Source organism: Mesoplodon densirostris, chromosome 9, assembly GCF_025265405.1.
Source record: "Mesoplodon densirostris isolate mMesDen1 chromosome 9, mMesDen1 primary haplotype, whole genome shotgun sequence".
In the NCBI taxonomy this organism is placed as follows: Eukaryota; Metazoa; Chordata; class Mammalia; order Artiodactyla; family Ziphiidae; genus Mesoplodon; species Mesoplodon densirostris.
The window spans coordinates 40,706,635-40,726,396 of record NC_082669.1 but is presented as its reverse complement, the minus strand read 5'-3'; the positions used below and the strand labels follow the sequence as shown (position 1 = coordinate 40,726,396).

General features: G+C 36.8%; 1 protein-coding gene across 1 annotated transcript in view; it reads right to left on the bottom strand.

Moving 5' to 3' along the window:
- Positions 1-19,561, bottom strand: part of TMEM196 (transmembrane protein 196) — a 210,511-nt gene extending 190,950 nt beyond the window's left edge. The window contains exons 1-2 of the mRNA XM_060108597.1: positions 19,541-19,561; positions 19,212-19,325 (exon numbers count right to left, since the gene is read on the bottom strand). Coding sequence (XP_059964580.1) covers positions 19,212-19,231 — 20 coding nt within the window. The 5' untranslated portion in view covers positions 19,232-19,325; positions 19,541-19,561. The remainder of the gene's footprint in view (positions 1-19,211; positions 19,326-19,540) is intronic.
- Positions 19,562-19,762: the final 201 nt, after the last annotated feature.

Below are 19,762 nucleotides of genomic sequence, written 5' to 3'. Positions count from 1 at the left end.
TCATAAAAACTGACTAAATGGAACAAGATCTTAGCATTTCACTGCATGTAAACTATACTTCAATTTTTTAAAAGGTATGTTCTTGTGTCTTACCACCCAAGCATCTGCATTTATCAAAATAAACTTTTAATTTCAGAATTGTTTTAGATTTATAGAAAAGTTCTAAAGTAATACAGAGTCCCTGTATTCTCCGTACCTAATCTCCTCCATTGTCAACATATTACACTACTATGGTACATTTGTCATAACTAGTAAACCAATATTAACATATTATTATTAACTGAACCTCATAATTTACTGAGATTTCTTTAGTCCCCCCTCAACCCAATGTCATTTTCTGTTTCAGGACCCCATCCAGGATACCACATTGTATTTAATCATCAGGTCTCCTCTGGCTCCTCTTGGATGTGACAGTTCCTCAGATTTTCCTTATTTGTGATGACCCTGACAATTTTGAAGAACGCTGATCAGGTATTTTGTAGTATGTTCCTCAGTTGGAGTTTGTGTGACATTTTTCTTATAATTGTAACGTGGTTATGGGTTTGGGGGAGGAAGACCACTGAAGTGAAGTGCCATGCTCATCACATCATAGGTAGCAATGGTACATATGATCAACAAGACATCACTTATGGTGTTAAAGTTGATCACCTGACTGAGTATCTATCTGCGTTTGAAAGCAAGTTCCTTGGATGTTTCTTATATCCACTAATTTTCAAAGTAACATATCAAATTTTAACATTTCACAGAACACTGTATAAATACACATAATGAACTGTAAAACAAGCCCCTGCTGAAAGCCATCTATTGCCCATCTGAAGAGATATCTGCCAATATCTTTTTGTATGTCTTACTTCACTGTCACTGAAGATAGGGTATCCTCCTTCCTACTCATTTCTTTTTCATTTGACGACCCCTCCCTTCTTCCTAAAACTCCCCATTTCTATGAATGTGATGCTGTCCAACACGTTTAATACCCAGTAATTCTCTTTGACTCAGCCATCTACAGGCCTCTGAATTGCTTGTCATAATTCCCTGGAGATTTTAGTTCCCAGCTTTCTATTCTCCATGACTATTCCTCTCATATTTCTTATTGATTTCAATAGCCACAAATTTTTTACTCCAATACATGGCCTCACTATCCAGTGCTATTGCCTCTATCCCACCTCAGCTATGGTCATACCTAAATCTCATCATTAACACAATTTTCTCTCCTAAAACTTCCACCACCTTCTCCCCCTACCACACTTTCAACTAATGAGTGTGCTTCTGATTTCACTGAGGAAGTGGAAGCAATTAGAAGATTCCCAGATGCCCGTACCACCATGTCTACCAACATCAAGACCCATATACTCTGCCTGAAAGTCAAGGAACAAATTGCCCTTTTTTTTTTTTCTATCTAAGGCCAACCCATTCACTTAAGTAGTGGAACCCATCCACTTCAGTATACCCAAGGTCACTGTTCTCTTCTATTTTATTTATTTCATGGTTTATTTCTATTAGTATACAAATACAAATCATCTTAAAGAAATCTTCCTTGATTCTATATCCCTTAAAAGTTTCTGCCCCATTTCTCTGCTATTTTTAAGCAACATTTCTCAAAAAGAGTTTTTGAGGGCAGTTTCTCCTTCCTCTCCTCCCACGCCATCTTGTTCCCACTACATTCAGACTTGTATACTTGCCCCTCCACTGAGGCTGCTCTTACCAAGGGCACAGAAGACCTCTGTATTATACAATCAAGTGGTCATTTATAAGTTATCCAATTGGGTCAATCAGAATTGTTTGATACAGTTGATCATTGTTACTTGGATCAATTTCTGTACTTGACCTTTGGAGTACCAAACTAGCTGTCCCTTCTCAGTTTCCTTTGGTTAATCCTTTCCATATCCCATATCTCTAAATACTGGAATATTGCAGAACTCCATCCTCTAACCCAAGTGATCTGCCTCTGTCTCACAGATTTAAATATGATTGCTACCCTGAAAGCTTCTAAATTTATATTTCTGTCCTGAACCGCTCCCTGGAACTCCAGACTTATATGCCTTCATATATTGATATCTTGATTTAGATATCTAATAAACATATATAAAAGAAAAATCATATTAGACCAGTTAGACAAGGAAGACTTCATTCAAGACTACTGCCATAGGGGAGAGAGACTGAATTCAATTCTGCTGAAACAAAAGCAAGAGTAGGTAAGGACTGGGGTAAGGTTGGTCAAGGTGACTAGGCCACCAGTTTTGGTAATTCATGCTTATTGTAGTTAGGCTTCAAACCTCCCACAGAAACTGTGAGATAAGGGTGCTTCCTTGATTATTTCAAAGAGATTTCTCCCAGGTCCTTGAGAAAGACTTCGGGATTGTAGAAGATTTGCATCTCAAAGGGGCAGACGAAGTTTTCTCTTGCATATTTCTAAAATAAATGCTCTTTAAAAAGGGATGTCAGGGGTCTACAGTCAGGAAGAAATCTGCTTAGTCAATCTGAGGGGAATTTTAAGGTTGTCTTGGTCACATCTCATACTTAACCTGACCAAAAGTGAATCACTGATTTTTCTTCACCCTCTAACCTGCCCAACACCCAGTATTCTCCAGTCCAGTGGCAATTTATTTGGGCTAAAAACCTTAGAGTCAACATTAACCACTCCCTGCCCCCTACATCCAATTCTTCAGTAATATTTATCCAGTTTCCAACCACTTCTCATCATTTTCACCAGGCCACCAGAGCACAAGCAACCAAAACTGTCCAACAGGTATTAAATTGCTTTCCTAATAATTTCCCCTAGTCTCACCCTGCCCCTCCCTACAGTTTATTAATTAGACTGCCAACTTTCCATTTCACCCACAGTAAAATTCGAAGTCACTATTTTGGCTTATAAAGCCCAACACTCTTCCTCTGGATTCTCCCTTACTTCTGCCTCTGCCTCCACACCTAAGCATCCTGGACATGAGTCACATTTGCCTCTTTGCTGTTAGTCATAGGTTCCAATCATGTTTCTGCCCCCGGGTTTCTGTATTTGCTTTCTTATTTGTCTGAACCACCCTTCCTGAAGATATCCATCTGACTTTCTTTCATCAGGTCTCACCTCTACTGTCAAATGTTATCCCCTATTTGAGTTCTTCCCTAAGCTTATATATCACAGTATAATAACCCTGCTTCATTTTTCTTCTTATGCCTTACCACCACCTGACATTATTTTGTTTGCTCATTTATTTATTTTCTGTCTTTCCAACTAGAATGTGTATTATATAAGAGCAGGGACTTTGTATTGATATAGTTTTGTTCACTACTGAAGCATGCCAGGCACAGAGTAGGCAATAAGTATTTGTGCAATAAATGAATGAATGTCCTGCCCTAGCCCAGTGTTCACAAATAGCCATTGACCTCCATGAAAGCATTTCACTATCTTCAATGAATTCAGTGCCAGGCTCTTCATTTTCCTTTCAACTCTGGCCTCTGTTACCTATGATGATTTAAACAGCAATACATCTGCTTACCTTAGCCACACAGTTTCCATTATCTTCAGTGTCTCCAACTATTTAATGAAAAAGCTGTACTTAAAACTCCTCCCAGCTCTGCAATTCCCTTTTCTGAATACAACTCCTTGCATTCTCACTTGCTCCCATCCTTTTGACCAACTGCACTTGTCACTATCTTGATTATGATTCCTGGTTACTTAACCTCAACCTGGTCTCCCATGCTATTATTCCATTCCTTACCCTTCTTTCCCATTCAGACTCTTCTCTCACAGAATGGGTTCTACAATCATTTTGATAATGACTGCCCATATTACTGCCCCTGGTTTATTCATCCTTTAGCAGACCTTTAGGTTTCTAACCTTTCCAACCACTAGCACCAGGAAATCTCCAATACTTATTTCATCTGTTCTAATTTATTGGCCAGTTATGTTTTCTATTCTAGTAATTCTACAATTTTCCACTACATAATTAAAATTCTCAAGTTGGCTCCTCACTACTACTTAGTATTCCTTTTTCTTTCTTTTAAACATGTCATGGATTTTGTTGTTCGTGTTTCCACTGTCTGTGGATTCCACTGTGCTCTGTTTAAAATCATTTCTATAAACATCAATTTCCTTTTGCATTGTGTTCAGTAGACAACTTCATATTTTATTTTATTATGATCATTTGATGTGAAATTTTCAAAATTCCTCCTTAACATTGAAACCTCCCCCCCTTCATCTCTTCCTTAACTCCAATATTCAAGGAAGAAGCATATTGTTGCCTTGCTACCCTACATCTCTAAACTCTATGCTTATTCACATTCTATCACAGCTTATTTGGGACATTCTCCCCATACACATATAAATTACATTTCCCCAGCAGACTTAATCAACCCTGTCTCTCTGTTCATAACCGTTTACAATCCTCAGAATCTCAGTTTTTTAGTTTGTCTACCTTGATTAGCTGGAAATTTCTAAGGACAAAGATGAAGTCAAACTATTCCCAGTGTTTTCCTTATTGTAGAGCTGTCATTTTATAAATATTGAACGAATAAATGAATGAATCTTTATTGTTTAAGGCTTTGAAAAGAGCCTGTAGTGGGGGTGGAAGGGAATAGAATGTTAGATGTTTTTCTTCACTCACCACACTCCAGAATTATCATCAGAATAATGGTCCATCATTTCAAATTTGTGATGACGGTGATGGTATGCTATTTAGTTAATATATTTCATATTTCATAGCAGTCACTTTAAAACATTCCAAAGTCTAAGACTGAACGCTGCTAAGTATTAGACCTCAGTTCCTTTACCCTGAATTCAGAGCCCAGCTGGATGATTAATGGCATCCTTACTCCACTTGCACTATATATATATATATATTTATTTATTTATTTATTTATTTATTTATTTTGCGGTACGCGGGCCTCTCACTGTTGTGGCCTCTCCCGTTGCAGAGCACAGGCTCCGGATGCACAGGCTCAGCGGCCATGGCTCACGGGCCCAGCCGCTCCGTGGCATGTGGGATCTTCCCGGACCGGGGCATGAACCCATGTCCCCTGCATCGGCAGGCGGATTCTCAACGACTGCGCCACCAGGGAAGCCCTGCACTATATTTTTGAATGCTTTACTGAATCTGCACTGAATCCAACCTTGTCCATCAGTCATGTTGTCTGGAAAAGTCACAGGAAATCACTTTCAGGAGTTCTAGATCCTTCCATTTAACCTTGGAGAGAAACTGATCTTGAAGTTATATTCTGCAACCAAAGTTTCCATTTACTATTCTTTCTTAGTTACTGTGAAAATTGCCTATAAATATATCATTTTTAAGTAGGAAGTATTTTCATTGATCTGCTGGATTTGCCTTTTTTTGAAATTGAAGCAAAGACCTAAATTTCATAGTTTATTCTAATGTATTTTATTTTAACAGTTATTAGAGAGCTCTCTATTGTTGTTAAAACATATTATGGTCCTTTCCTAATTTTTGTACCCTCATGAGTTTCAGATCTGCTAGAAAAGATGGCAAAAAAATCTCATTTAGGATTTTTTTTTTTTTTTTTTTTTTTTTGCGGTATGCAGGCCTCTCACTGTTGTGGCCTCTCCCATTGCGGAGCACAGGCTCTGGACGCACAGGCTCAGCGGCCATGGCTCACGGGCCTAGCCACTCCGCGGTATGTGGGATCTTCCCGGACCGGGGCACGAACCCGTGTTCCCTGCATCGGCAGGTGGACTCTCAACCACTGCGCCACCAGGGAAGCCCTAGGATTTTTTTTTAAATACTTTTTTGACTTAGATACTTGATTGGCTGTCTACACAGCTTCCTCTGCAAGACTGGGTTTTAGAATGCTACTTTAAAATATTCTGTGATATAGCTAAAGGAGTAATTTAATTTTTACCCCCCCCCCACATTTGTACCTTTTTTCAGAAATGGATAGTTTGGGGTGGAAAGAGAAGTAGAATGGAGCCAAGAAGCTCTGTTTTACTTCTCATTCTGTCGCTAGGACTCCACGGAATTTTTAAAGAACAAAGTGCTTCTCCCTAAAGAGTTATTGAATTATAAAACTGGACCTTGTCAACCAAGTGGTGATAGTAGGTCAAAAAATGGCCTCCTAAAAAATATCCACATCTTAATTCCAAGAACCTCTGTTACCTTTTATGAAATGTCTTCACAGATCTGATTATGTTAAGGATCTTCAGATTGGAGGATCCAGGTATCTGGTTGGGCCCTAAGTTCCCTATATACCTTTATAAAAAGGACATAGGGTAAGATTCCCTACCACACACACACACACACACAAGAAGTCAATGTGAAGAAAGAGGCAGAGATTGGAGTCCTGCAGTCATAAGCCAAGGAATGCTAAAAGCCACCAGAAGTTGAATAGACAAGAATAGATTCTCCCCTATAGCCTGCAGAGGGAGTGTGGCTCTGCTAACTTAATTTTTTTTGCCATTACCAATATTTTATTTATTTGTTTATTTTTTAACATCTTTATTGGAGTATAATTGCTTTACAATGGTGTGTTAGTTTCTACTTTAATTTTGACCCAGTAAAACTGGGTCCAACAGACTTGCAGCCTTCAGAACTATGAGAGACTGAAGTTCTGTAATTATAAACCAGTGGTATTTGTTATGGAAGCCACAGGAAACAAATACATAGTATGAAGTCTGTTTATCTAGAGAAGGAAACCGAAGTTCATGAAGGTGATATAACTCACATAAAATTGCATAGTTAGTAGAAAAGCTAGGGCTAAAAACCAAGTTTCTGCACTGGCAATTTAAGAATATTTAATTCACTATATAATCACTTCCTTTTCACATTTCATTTGGGCACAAACAGAGGCAGCCATGACCTTTTCCATTGAAACTCCTAGAACTAATATTCTCCTTCACCAGCAATCTATTCTCACTTAAATAGTTTTATGTTGAATAGGATGTAGTATTCATCTAGGTCCTACCAAAGAGCTGGGGATGTTTGAAGCCAATGATCCAATATATTTCCCATTGTTTCCTTTTAAAATCAATTTAGGAACCAGGAACAGAAGGCATACCCAAGCTACTCAAGACTGGGAGAAATTTTTTTTTTTTTTTTTTTTTTACGGTACGCAGGCCTCTCACTGTTGTGGCCTCCCGTTGCGGAGCACAGGCTCCGGACGCACAGGCTCAGCGGCCATGGCTCATGGGCCCAGCCGCTCCGCGGCATGTGGGATCCTCCCAGACCGGGGCACAAACCCGTGTCCCCTGCATCGGCAGGTGGACTCTCAACCACTGCGCCACCAGGGAAGCCCAAGACTGGGAGATTTTTAATTGTCAACCTGCCTGGCTCATCCCTTGAGAAGAATAATTGGGGTGGCTGCCTTGTGGCTCTTGCTTGGGATCTTACCATGGAATGTTGGACTTTTTCTATTTCTGAATATCATAAAGGTTAAATTTTGAAATATCTCTCTTTAATGTTATTCCTTTGGACCCATGGAAGTGGCCAGCAGTGCAGCCACCTTTTAAGGGGCTGCAATAGTTGAGCTGTCTTGGCCTAGTTCTTTTCTAGGATAGCCTGGCAAACTCATTACTTCATCTCCCTTGCTCCTCTCAACTTGCCCATACTTTCCGTTCTGAATTATATTCATGTGAGCTTTAGGTGGGATGTGTTGTTGATTCTAGCATAAACATTTCCACAGATTGACAAAAGCCCACTCCTCATATTTCATTTTCCCCTCCTCTGGTTGTATAAACACATATACCTTTAATATATTGAAAATAATATTGCTACATCCAGTTTGTTATACTAGATTCTCTATAAAATAAAATGATTGGAAGAGAAGCCTTAAAATCAGTGTAGCTCCTTAATACTATTCATTAGGTTAAATAAAACTCGAAGAAGTTAAATTTGCTCAAGGTCACATTCCTAAATTGTGGCAGAGGTATGACTTTCAGATTCCATGAAAGTCAAATTTATTAAGTGCTCAGTCTCTGCCAAGGTTTCACACGTGTTTCTCAGTTAATTTTCACTATAATACAAAAATAGAGAATTAAGTGACTTGCCCAATGTCTCAGATATAAATAGTCGAGTTACATCTTATTTTTGTAACTTTTATTTACCTGTTATTATAGAAGTAACAGTCATTGCAGAAAAATTAGAAAATATAGTTAAAAATAGAGTAAAAAAGAAGGCTGTGGGCTTCCCTGGTGGCGCAGTGGTTGAGAGTCTGCCTGTCAATGCGGGGGACATGGGTTCGTGCCCTGGTGTGGGAAGATCCCACATGCCACGGAGTGGCTGGGCCCGTGAGCCATGGCCGCTGAGCCTGCGCATCCGGAGCCTGTGCTCTGCAACGGGAGAGGCCACAACAGTGAGAGGCCCGCGTACCGCAAAAAAAAAAAAAGGCTGCAATCTTATACTAAATCGATCATGATTTATAATATTGTATATATTCATCCCCCCTCATCTGCTGTTTTGCTTTCCTTGGTTTTAGTTACACATGGTCAACCAAGTCTGAAATATTAAATGGAAAATTCCAGAAATAAAAAATTCATAAGTTCTAGATGGTGGGCCATTCTGAATAGTGTTATGAAATCTCACGCCATCCTACTCTTTCCCACTTGGAACGTGAATCATCCCTTTGTCCCATGTATCCACACTGTATATGCTAACCCTCATTAGTATAGGAAATAACATAGTACATATAGGGTTCTGCACTATCTGCCGTTTCAGGCAGATACATCTTGGAATGTATCCCCCACTGGTAAGGGGTGACTACTGTGTTTCATTCAGATTTTGTCTACATATTCAAATATGCAGACATATGTCCTTGTTAAGCATGACTTTATAGCTTACATATTTGGAAACAGACTTTTTCCACTTAACAATAGATGGTGAACATTTTTCCTGTCAATGACTATTTGTTTATTATTTCTAAAGGCTAGCATATCTTTCATTACACAGATGTCTAATTATTTATTTAACTCTTTTGTGATTGTACATTTGAGTGATTTTCTTTAAGAAAAAAAATGCTGGTTGTAATAAGCCATATTATGAAAACATTCTTCTCTTTAGGTCTTTGAGCATTTTTCCATTTCCCCTCCATAGGAAAATATTTTTAAGTAGAAGGAGATGCACATTAAGATTTTCCAACTGTATAAGGGCCCCTGGAAATTCATGAGTGTCTTCACTGTCCCAACCTCTCCCAACATAAAATATTAATAGTTTTAATCTTTAAAAATTGAATAGAAGAAAAACACATTTGATTTATTACTAGACCCATATCTTCTGACTCCAGAGGCTCCTCTAGGACCTTGTATTTCCATAATATAATATTTTCAGTGACTTATTATGAATGAATCTTTTAGGGTCACAAAAAACAGAAGTTTTCCATGGCTTCAGTGAAACATTTTTATTAACCAAAGAAGGCTTGTGTTTTCTATTGACTACAAAGCCATTTTTAAAATCTGTGATCTGTAAATACCTATTCTCTGAAGCTCACATTGACCCTATTTTCTTCAAACATTTTATTTTAAAAAGCAGGATTTATGTGTGATGGCCTTATTGGTGGTGAACAAAACATATTTCCAGGTAGATAATTTAGCCTTAATGGTATTTTGAGTTTCTGTTGGGGTCATACTGAGGGGATTAAATTCTTTCCATTTTCTGTTTTTACTTTACCTTCAGTTAAAAAGAAGGAGGAAAAGCCATTAATCTCATATTAGCTTGAGGGCCACACTTCAATACTACTTTGTCTAAATATAGCTGCATTCATTCCTCTTTAAAATGTTTGTTTATAGCAGCAAAGCTAATGCTTTAACTATGAAATATAGACACTAAGATAGTTTCTTTTTAATTTAGACTACATAATAGAGACAAAATGACATATTAAGTCTATTTTAAGAAAAATTCAAGTATGGCAAAATATTATCTCTTTAGCCACCTGCATTTTTCAATTTTTACTTCAGCAAAACCTCATACAAAGCATAATAAGGGGACCCTCTCTAGGCTGTGGTAATTAAATATTCTCACCACTAAAGCTGAAGCTATTTCCTTCAGTCAGTATATGAATAATAAAGTGAACATGTATGTCATGTGAAACCAGTTTATTTAAGTTGGAAGTTCGTATTCTATAGACAGTCTTACTAAAAGCAAAGTATATCATTTTATTAATATTTATGGCTCTGGAAAATTTTTATGCCATTGATTAAACTTATAATGCCTATAAAATAAAAAAGCAATACTGAAAGTAAAAAATTCCATCCTCTAAAAAAATGACCATTTGGTGAACACTATTCCAGGCCTCCTTCTATGCATCTGAACAAACTCTACATGTGCTATGAAGCAGAGGTACGTGGTAGTGTTAAAGGGTAAACTATGGGGATGCCATATTTTAGGTTTCTCCAAAAGCTTACCCTGAAATAAGAACTCAATGCACATGGTTTATTTGGGAATTAACCACAGAAGCACAAGTGAGGTAGTAGAGAAAATGACGTAGGGAAGGAAAAAAATTAATAGAGTGCTTTCATGAATGAGCTACCTCTGTGAACAACTGAGACTCATTTCTGGTAGAGATGCATTAAAGGGCTAAAAGACTCTGGAACACAAGTCAGAAGTACCCCACTAATATATGGGAGAGATGGGGTATTTATCAACAAACAATTGTTCCTCACTGGATGAGGTTTGCCTCTAGGAACATTAAATTCTAGGCTACTTCAGGGTTTTGCCAGTGGCATCCAAGCAAGCCCTTGAGCAGAGAAACAAAGATGCAAACACCTGAGATGGGAGAAGATCAGTGTGCACAGAGACTGTACATTGCAGGTACAGGTGAACTCGGAGGAGGCTGGGATCATGAGTTAACAAGACATTGGACAGGGAATTTGATCTAGTCAGGAAGGCCAAGGAAGGATTTGCCAAGGGAGAAACGTTGAAAGCAACAATGAGAACACTCATTTTTATACCAAAAACAATGTAAAATGTTAAAATGTTTTCAACAATAGGTGAAATGAAGAGATATGTATCTTGAAAACATTAATCAGGCTGCATATTAGAAATCCAATTAGAAATCCAACTGGAGCTGGAGCCAATGATGGTACGTCCCATAAAAGATTATTGCATTTTAAGGCTAAAGGTAACTGGGTTCTTGGAATCAGAGAGTGCCATGTTTAAACACATGGATTCTAGCTCCAAACTGCTCAGGTTTGCACATGGCTTTACTCCTTTCCAGCAGCTTACATAAACTCCTTATGTCAAGATTCCTTATCTGTAAAATGGAAATAATGACAGAATCTCCTTCACAGAGTGTTTGAGATGATTAAGTGGGTTAATAAATAAAAAGCTCTTAGAAGAGTGCTGGCACACAGTAAGTGCTCTGTTAATTTGAGCTATTTCTTTTAAGGAGGTAGAGGAGGGGATGCAATGGAAAATCAGCGTATATTTAGGATGAGTAAGCAAGACTACTTGCTAGATTGGATTTTAGGCTTAAGAGTAAACTTTCAAGAAAGATTTCTGGATTGTGCCTTATATAATGGGATAGAGAGAGGCATCAGTCACAGGAATACAGAAAGACAATCAGATTTGAGGAGAAAAGATCATGAGTATACATGGGACATGCTGGATCTGAAGTGAGTTTGAGATATTCAAGAAGAAATACCAAGTAAGCATTTGCATATAGAGACTTGGAGAACAGATGAAAGATGTTGGCTAGAAATACAAAACTGTGAGTTATCTTGATAGAGGTGGGAATTAAAACGGAGGGTATGGATGGAAAGAGTTTAGAATGAGAACAGAATGTTGTACATAACAAAGAAATGCTAACAGTACATAGTGTTAAGTTTAAGCTAAACTGAGAAGTAAGCAAAATTTTCAACCTTCTACCCTAACCTCTCCATCTTTCTCAAATGTCCTCCCCTTATCTTGACAGCCCTTACAAGTTGTTCAATGAATTAATATTGCTCCTATCTGCCTTATTAAACAAGGATTTATTTTTTATTTTTGGTAGCACTATGTGGCTTGTGGGATCTTATTTCCCCACCAGGGATTGAACCCAGGCCATAACAGTGAAAGCACTGAGGTCTAACCACTGGACCACCAGGGAATTCCCAAGCAAGGATTTACTGACCAACTTCTATAACTAGAGACTATTCTGTATGCTAAACAACCAGCAGTGAATAAGATAGACATATTCTCTGCTCTCATGAGACTATATATCATATAGTGAAAAAGCTAAGCAGCTAACTAAAACAGGGGACATGATAGGATGAGATCGAATGATTACCTTGGTTTGGGTGGTAAGGGATGGCCTCACTGAAGACATAACATTTAAACTGAGATTTTAAGGATAAAAGGGAGGTTGCCATTGAGTCATCATGCAGAAGAATATTTCATATAAATTTCACCACCTTACAGAGACAAGCCTGTGAGCTCAAGTAGCAGAGAGAAGGGCTCTGTGAAGAGTGGTAGGAGATAAATTTAAAGGAGGTAGTTAAAGACCTAAATATGAAAGGCTTTGTAAGCCAGAGGAAGAAGTATGGTAATAAATAGGTACAACAGTAAGACATTGGAGAGTTTTAAGCAAGAGATTGACAAGATCCAATTTGTGTTTTAAAAATATCACTCTGGTTGTTCTATGCATAGTATATTACAGCAAAGATAGAACAGAAGCAGGAAGACCAATTAAAAAGTTAGTGCTATAATACAGATAGAAAGGATGATAACTTGTACAATATCAGGAGTATATAGTGTAAACAGAGAGGACTGAAAAGTTTTTCACATAGTATGGAGGTAGAGCCAAAAGAATAAACTGAAGAATTAGATGAAGAAAAGAGAGAAATAAAAGATGACTCTCAGATTTTGGACCTAAGTTAGCATTAGTGATGACATAGGCTGAGATATGGAATACTGAGGGAAAAGCAGGTTTAGGGTTGAGAAATCAAGAGTTCTTGAAAAAACTTACAAACAATTACAAAAAATTACTTTTTTTTTTTTTTACAATCACTACATACTCATGTAGAAAATACAGGCTGGTGTTTTTTTAGAAAGTCAGAGATGGAGATAGAGGTTTTGATATCAGGGCACAAAGACAGAACTGAAAAGTATGGGACATGATGAGGTACAGTGTATGAATCCAGAACAGAAAATGGTATGGGTACAGAGAAAGAGCCTGGGAAGAAAACTGAAATTGGGCAACTGATGATATTAGAGGAAACTGGGGGAGTGTGGTATTGCAGAAGCCACAAGAGGAAAACTTCTTAAAATGAAGGGAGTGGTCATCTATGCCCAATGTTGCACAAGTAAATAAAGGTAATAACAAGAGGTAGCTGGTGGTGACAACCTTGTCTCTACCTTTCCCACAAATACTTCATATTCTACTTACTTGGTGATACAGCTTTCACTGAATTTACCTGATTTGTGTAATATTCTCTCAAAGTCTCCCATTTTGACTAGTTACCTAGTCCACTAAATTAAGCTATGTAACATGAAGATCAGAATAGAATAAGAACAGTTCGAGGTTTAACAAACGTTCTTGTTTCTCAAGCAATATCGTCCCTTCGTCCTGACCTCTGGACTGCTTTCAGTGTGAAAGATCCCTCATTAAATAAACAATGAAAAAAAAGATTTCAAAAATTCTTCAAGTGTCATTTTAGTTCTTAAATTTAGTACGAGCCCAAGAGCTTTCCCTGATATTTCAAGGTTGTTAGCAGTTAAAATTTTCAAGTTTCAGAGACACTCATCATCCTCCATCAATTAGTACTATCCTCAAGAGTAAGAGGTAAAATTAATGAGGTTGTAATCTATGCTTGTGGCTATAGAATATGACCCCTTTCTGATTCAGAAAATTTCCTCTCTTCATAGCCATTATCAAAAACTTCACTCAAACAAATAAAAATAAATGTAGGAGAAACAAAATACCTGTTATTATTTTGTGGATACTCCCAAGAGCCCTCCATATTTCTTCAGATTTCAAGCAAAGATGATTAGGTTCCTAACATTTACAGGCTGTGCTGTGATTGATATAGTCATCACTGAATTGCATTTTATTTGAACTCTTACATGTATAAAGTATTTTTTATTATCATTTGCAACAAATATCACAATAAAAAGTCATGGCATGCTATAGTTGGGAAATTCTCTTTCTTTTGACTGACCCTGGCCAAACATCAAGTTGTTTAAATTTAGTTTAAATTTTATGTTCTTATTGAGGTGAAATTAGGTAACATAAAATTGTTTTAAAATGAACAATTCAGTGACATTTAGTACATCCACAATGTTGTGCAACCACTACCTTTATCTAGTGCCAAAATATTTCCATTACTCCAAAATAAAACCCTATACACATTAAGCAATTATTCCCCATTTGACCCTTATCCCCCATTTCAGACCTTGGCAACCACCAATCTGCTCACTGTTTATACAGATTTATCTATTCTGGACATTTCATATAAGTGGAATCTTACAATACGTGACATTTTGTGTCTCAATTCTTCCACTTAGCATAATGTTTTCTAGGTATATCCACATTTTACAATGCATCAGTACTTCATTTTTTTTACAACTGAATAATATTCCATTGTGTATTGATATATAGGTATATACCACATTTTTTTCCATTTATCCATTGATGGACATTTGGATTGTTTCCAACGTTTTGGCTATTGTGAATGGTACACGAACATTCATGTTCAAAAACCTGTTTGCGTATATGTTTTTCTTTCTTTTGGACATATATCAAGAAGTGGAATATGCTGGATTATATGGTTATTCTGTATTTAACTTGCTGAGGAACCACAAAACTGTTTTCCATGGATGAACCACTTTGCATTCCCAACACCAACGTACAGGGTTCCAATTTCTCCACATCCTTGTCAACGCTTTTTATTTTTCTTTTATACTTACTGTAGCCATCCTTGTGGATGTGAAGTTGTATTCATTATAGTTTTGATTTGCATTTCTTTAATGACTAATGATGCTGAGAATCTTTTCATGTGCTTATTGGGCATCTATATCTTCTTTGTATAGATGTCTATTTAAGTTCTTTTCCCAGTTTTAAATTGGGTGGTTTAATTTTTTGTTGTGCTGTAGGAAGTCTTTATATATTTTGGATTCCTGACCATTATCAGATATATGGCTCACAAATATTTTATCTCATTCTGTAGGTTGTGTTTGTACTTTCTTTTTTTCCCAAAAGAAACAACATTTTATTCAAGTACAGTTTATTCACAATGTTGTGTTAGCTTGTGTTCTCATTTTCTTGATAGTGCCCTTGATGCACAAAAGTTTTTAATTTTGATAAAATCCAATATATTTTTGCTTTTGTTGTCATAGCTAAGAATTCATTACCAGATGCAAGGCCATGGAGGTTTACCCCTATGTTTTCTTATAAGACTTTTATAATTTTATCACTTACATTTAACTTACTCAACTTTTTTGAGTTAATTTTTTTTTAAATTATCTGTTAATCTAGGTCCAAACCATATTTGCATTAATTCTCTGGATACTGCCTGCAAACTCACACTAACTTTTTTTTTTTTTTAAGATGTTGGGGGTAGGAGTTTATTAATTTATTTTTATTTATTTTTGCTGTGTTGGGTCTTCGTTTCTGTGCGAGGGCTTTCTCTAGTTGTGGCAAGTGGGGGCCACTCTTCATCGCGGTGCACGGGCCTCTCACTATCGCGGCCTCTCTTGTTGCGGAGCACAGGCTCCAGACGCGCAGGCTCAGTAGTTGTGGCTCACGGGCCTAGCTGCTCCGCGGCACGTGGGATCCTCCCAGCCCAGGGCTCGAACCCGTGTCCCCTGCATTAGCAGGCAGATTCTCAACCACTGCGCCACCAGGGAAGCCCCTTGAGTTAATTTTTTATACCGTGTGAGATAAGGACCTAACTTTATTGTTTTGTATGTGGATATACAGTTGTCCCAGCATCACATGTTAAAGAAACTTTTTTAACTGCTGATGATCTTGGCACTTGTCAAAAATCAGTTAAGCATAGATGTATACGTTTACTTCTTTCTCTACAACTCTATTTCCTTTCTTTCATTTCTTATGCATAGAAACACAACTGACTGTTGTGTGTTGACTGCATATTTTACAACCTTGCAAAATTGATTCAAGGTTCAGAAAGGATTTCATGAATCTGTTTCCAGTTATTTTAAAGATGTCAAATTTACATAATTCTCTGGTTGGATTTTCCAATTATCTATAAATAATCTGAATTACTTTCTATTATCTATAAACTAATTGTAAAGTTTAGATGGAGAGGCCAAAATAGCCAACACAATACTGAAGGAGAAGAACAAAATTGGAGGACTGATACGACCTGATTTCAAGACTTACTTAAAAACTATGGTATTCAAGACAGTGTGGTATTGATGAAAGAACAGACAAATCAATGGAACAGAATACAGAGCCCCAAAATAGACCTACATAAATATAGTCAACTGGTCCTTGACAAAACAGCAAAGGCAACACAATGGAGCAAAGAAAATCTCTTCAACAAATGGTGTTGGAACAACTGGAAATCCACCTGCAGAAAAATAAATCTAGACACAGACCTTAAACCCTTCACAAAAATTAACTTGAAGTGGATCATAGACCTAATTGTAAAACACAAAAATGTTAAACTCCTAGAAGACAACATAATAGAAACCTAGATGACCTTGGCTATGGTGATGCCTTTTTCGATAAAACACCAAATATACAACCCATGAAAGAAATAATTGATAATTTGGACTTAATTAAAATGTAAAACTTCTGCTCTGTGAGAGAATATCAAGAGAATGAAAAGACAAGCCACAGATTGGGGAAAATACTTGAAAAAGATTCATCTGATTAAAAAACTGTTATCCAACATATATAAAGAAATCTTAAAATTCAACAATATGAAAACAAACAACCCACTTAAAAAATGAGCCATGCTAAACGAAAAAAAAAATGAGCCAAAGACCTTAACAAACTCTTCACCAAAAAAAAAAAATACACAGATGGCAAATAAGCATATAAACAGGTGCTCCATATCATAAGTCACCACAGAAATGAAAATTAAAACAACAATGAAATAACAATGAGATACAACTACTAGCATGGGCAAAATCCAGAACACTGACAACACCAAATGCTAACAAGGATGTAGAGCAACAGGAGCTCTCATATAATGCTGGTGGGAATGCAAAATGGTACAGCCATTTCAGAAGACACTTGGAAGTTGCTTACAAAAGTAAATATATTCTCACCATATGATTCAGCAATTGTGCTCTAGTATTTACTCAAAGGAACTGAAAAGTTTTGTCCACACAAAAACCTGCACACAGATGTTTATAGAAGTTTCACTTATAATTGTCTAAATTTGGAAGCAATCAAATCCTTCAGTACCTGAATGGATGAATAAACTGTGATACATCTAAACAATGGAATATTATTCAGCACTAAAAAGGAATGACCTATCAAGCTATGAAATGACATGAAAGAAACTTAAATATATATTACTAAGTGAAAGAGGCCAATCTTAAAAAGCTATATACTGTATGTTTCCAATTATATAAGATTCTGGAAAAGTAAGAATTGTGGAAGTAATAAAAAGATTAGTGTTTACCACTGGGGAATTGGGGGAGGGACACAGTGGAGATGAACAATCAGAACACAGAGAATTTTGGGGGCAGTGAAAATGCTTTGTATGATATATGATTATGGATATATGTCATTGTACATTTGCCCATTGTGCATTTGCCCAAACAATCAGAGCACAGAGAATTTTGGGGGCAGTGAAAATGCTTTGTATGATATATGATTATGGATATGTGTCATTGTACATTTGCCCAAAGAATGTAGGAAGTGAACTTAAAGGTAAACTATGTGAGTGATTATGCTTTGTCAATGTGGGATCATCCTTGGTAAAAAATGTACCATTCTGGTGAGTGATATTGATAAGGGGGGAGGATATTTACGTCTATAAGCAGGGAATGAGAAATCCTGTACCTTTCTCTCAATTTTATTGTAAACCTAAACTTCTCTAAAAAGTACTGTTTTTTTTTTAAAAAAAGAACACTTCAAGAAATCTTTCTAAATCACTTGCTGAAGCCTAAATATGTCATGCTTAATATATTTACTGACCATCTGTTTAGTAATCCTATCAAGGAAAGAAATAAACTATACCCATTATGACTTGTTCTAAATGAATACATGCTGATACTTCATGATTGTTTTTTCCCTGGGTGCTCAAAATCTATTCATTTACAATGTACTCTAGAATCTTGCTTAGATAAAGTTATTAGTCTATAGTTTGTGAGATACGCTGTCTTTTTCCTTTTGAGAATAAGAACTTCTTTCTAGCTAATAGCCATAGTCAGGGAGAAGATGAAGAGAATTAAGAAATGTTTAATAAGATTTATTGCAGAAAATGAAAATTTTTAAATACAGTGCATAGAATTGTATTGGAAAGGAAGGGTGAAGTTATATGACCCTGAGAAGGAGGAAGGGAACTTAAACTTTCACCAAGAGAATAAAGGATAGAGAATGATGACAGGAAAAGGAGAAAGAAAAGAATGTAACAATAAGAGATTGATACCATAGAAGGAGAAGACACATTCTGGAAAGAAAAAGAAAAAGAAAGAAACAAAGAGCATGCTCACCAAATATTGGCAAGCTCCAAAAGAAAGTGAGAACTTGAAGCATTTGACAGCATTCTGAGATGTTACATAAAAGTTTAAAGTATTCTCAACAAACTGAATTAGAATGAAAGATCCAAGTTAAGAGACTTACAAAACTACAGTTCAGGACCCACCCTTGACAATTCACGTGTGTCTAATGAAACCAGGGATGGCACATGGAGGCCAAGATGGTGGAGTAAGATAATTGTGATTCATTCCAATTCCCCCACCCTATAAACTCTACTAAAACTGATAGTGATCCCTTACATAGCACATAATGCCATGCTCGTGAGTCTTCAGTTGGATTACTTTCTTTAATACAACAATTAAGTTCTACTGCTATACTCATTTTGTCAATAGAGAAATTGAAATTAAGAGAGATTAAGTAATTTGGCCCAAATCACACAGCTAGCACGTGATGGAAATGGCATATTAATTTCAATTCTCTTACTTCACAGCCTAATTTCTTAACCAGGAAGTTTGTAATCCAGGGTTATCCCACTTGATTTTTCATGATTGCTCCTTTTAAAAGTTAGATATAGCCAAATATAAGTTTGAAAAAAATTTTTTTTTTCTGAATATACAGAACTAAAAAAAGTGCTTAAAGTAATTCAGGGCTGAATTATCAGGAGATGAAATTGTCACACTTACCTTCTGTTCAACAGGATCATGCAGTGCAGTTCCCGGGCTGATACTCAGAAGCCAAAAGCTAATTCCTTTATCATTTAGGCACACCAGTATCTCAGGCTCAAAGGGTTCTTCTTCCTGTATGTAAAATGATACACATGGTTAGTCTAAGCTCCTGGGTTTTTGCATTGTTCTCATCCTTAAGTGTAATATAACATAAAATATTTTGTTAACAGCAGCTATGTTTCATTCAATCCAATTCTGAACTGAGTCAGTAAAATTATTCCAAGCCTGACATTTTTAATGCTGCTATAGTTATATTCCAGAGGGAATTTGGCTACACTGGAAGGTACCCAAACGGGGAGGCTAGAGCAGGGTAGTGTTGTCTGATGCTCCCAGTTGAGCCAGGGACTCAAGCAGCCAATGAACTATAAAAAGATTGAAGCAGAGAAGCTAGTAGGACAAATCTAATCTAGATTCCTTAAAGTAGATATGAGAAGAGATAGAAGCCCAAACGAGCAGATGCCAAAGTCAATTCCTTCATGACGTTCTGACATGAAACTGGTTTACTGCAA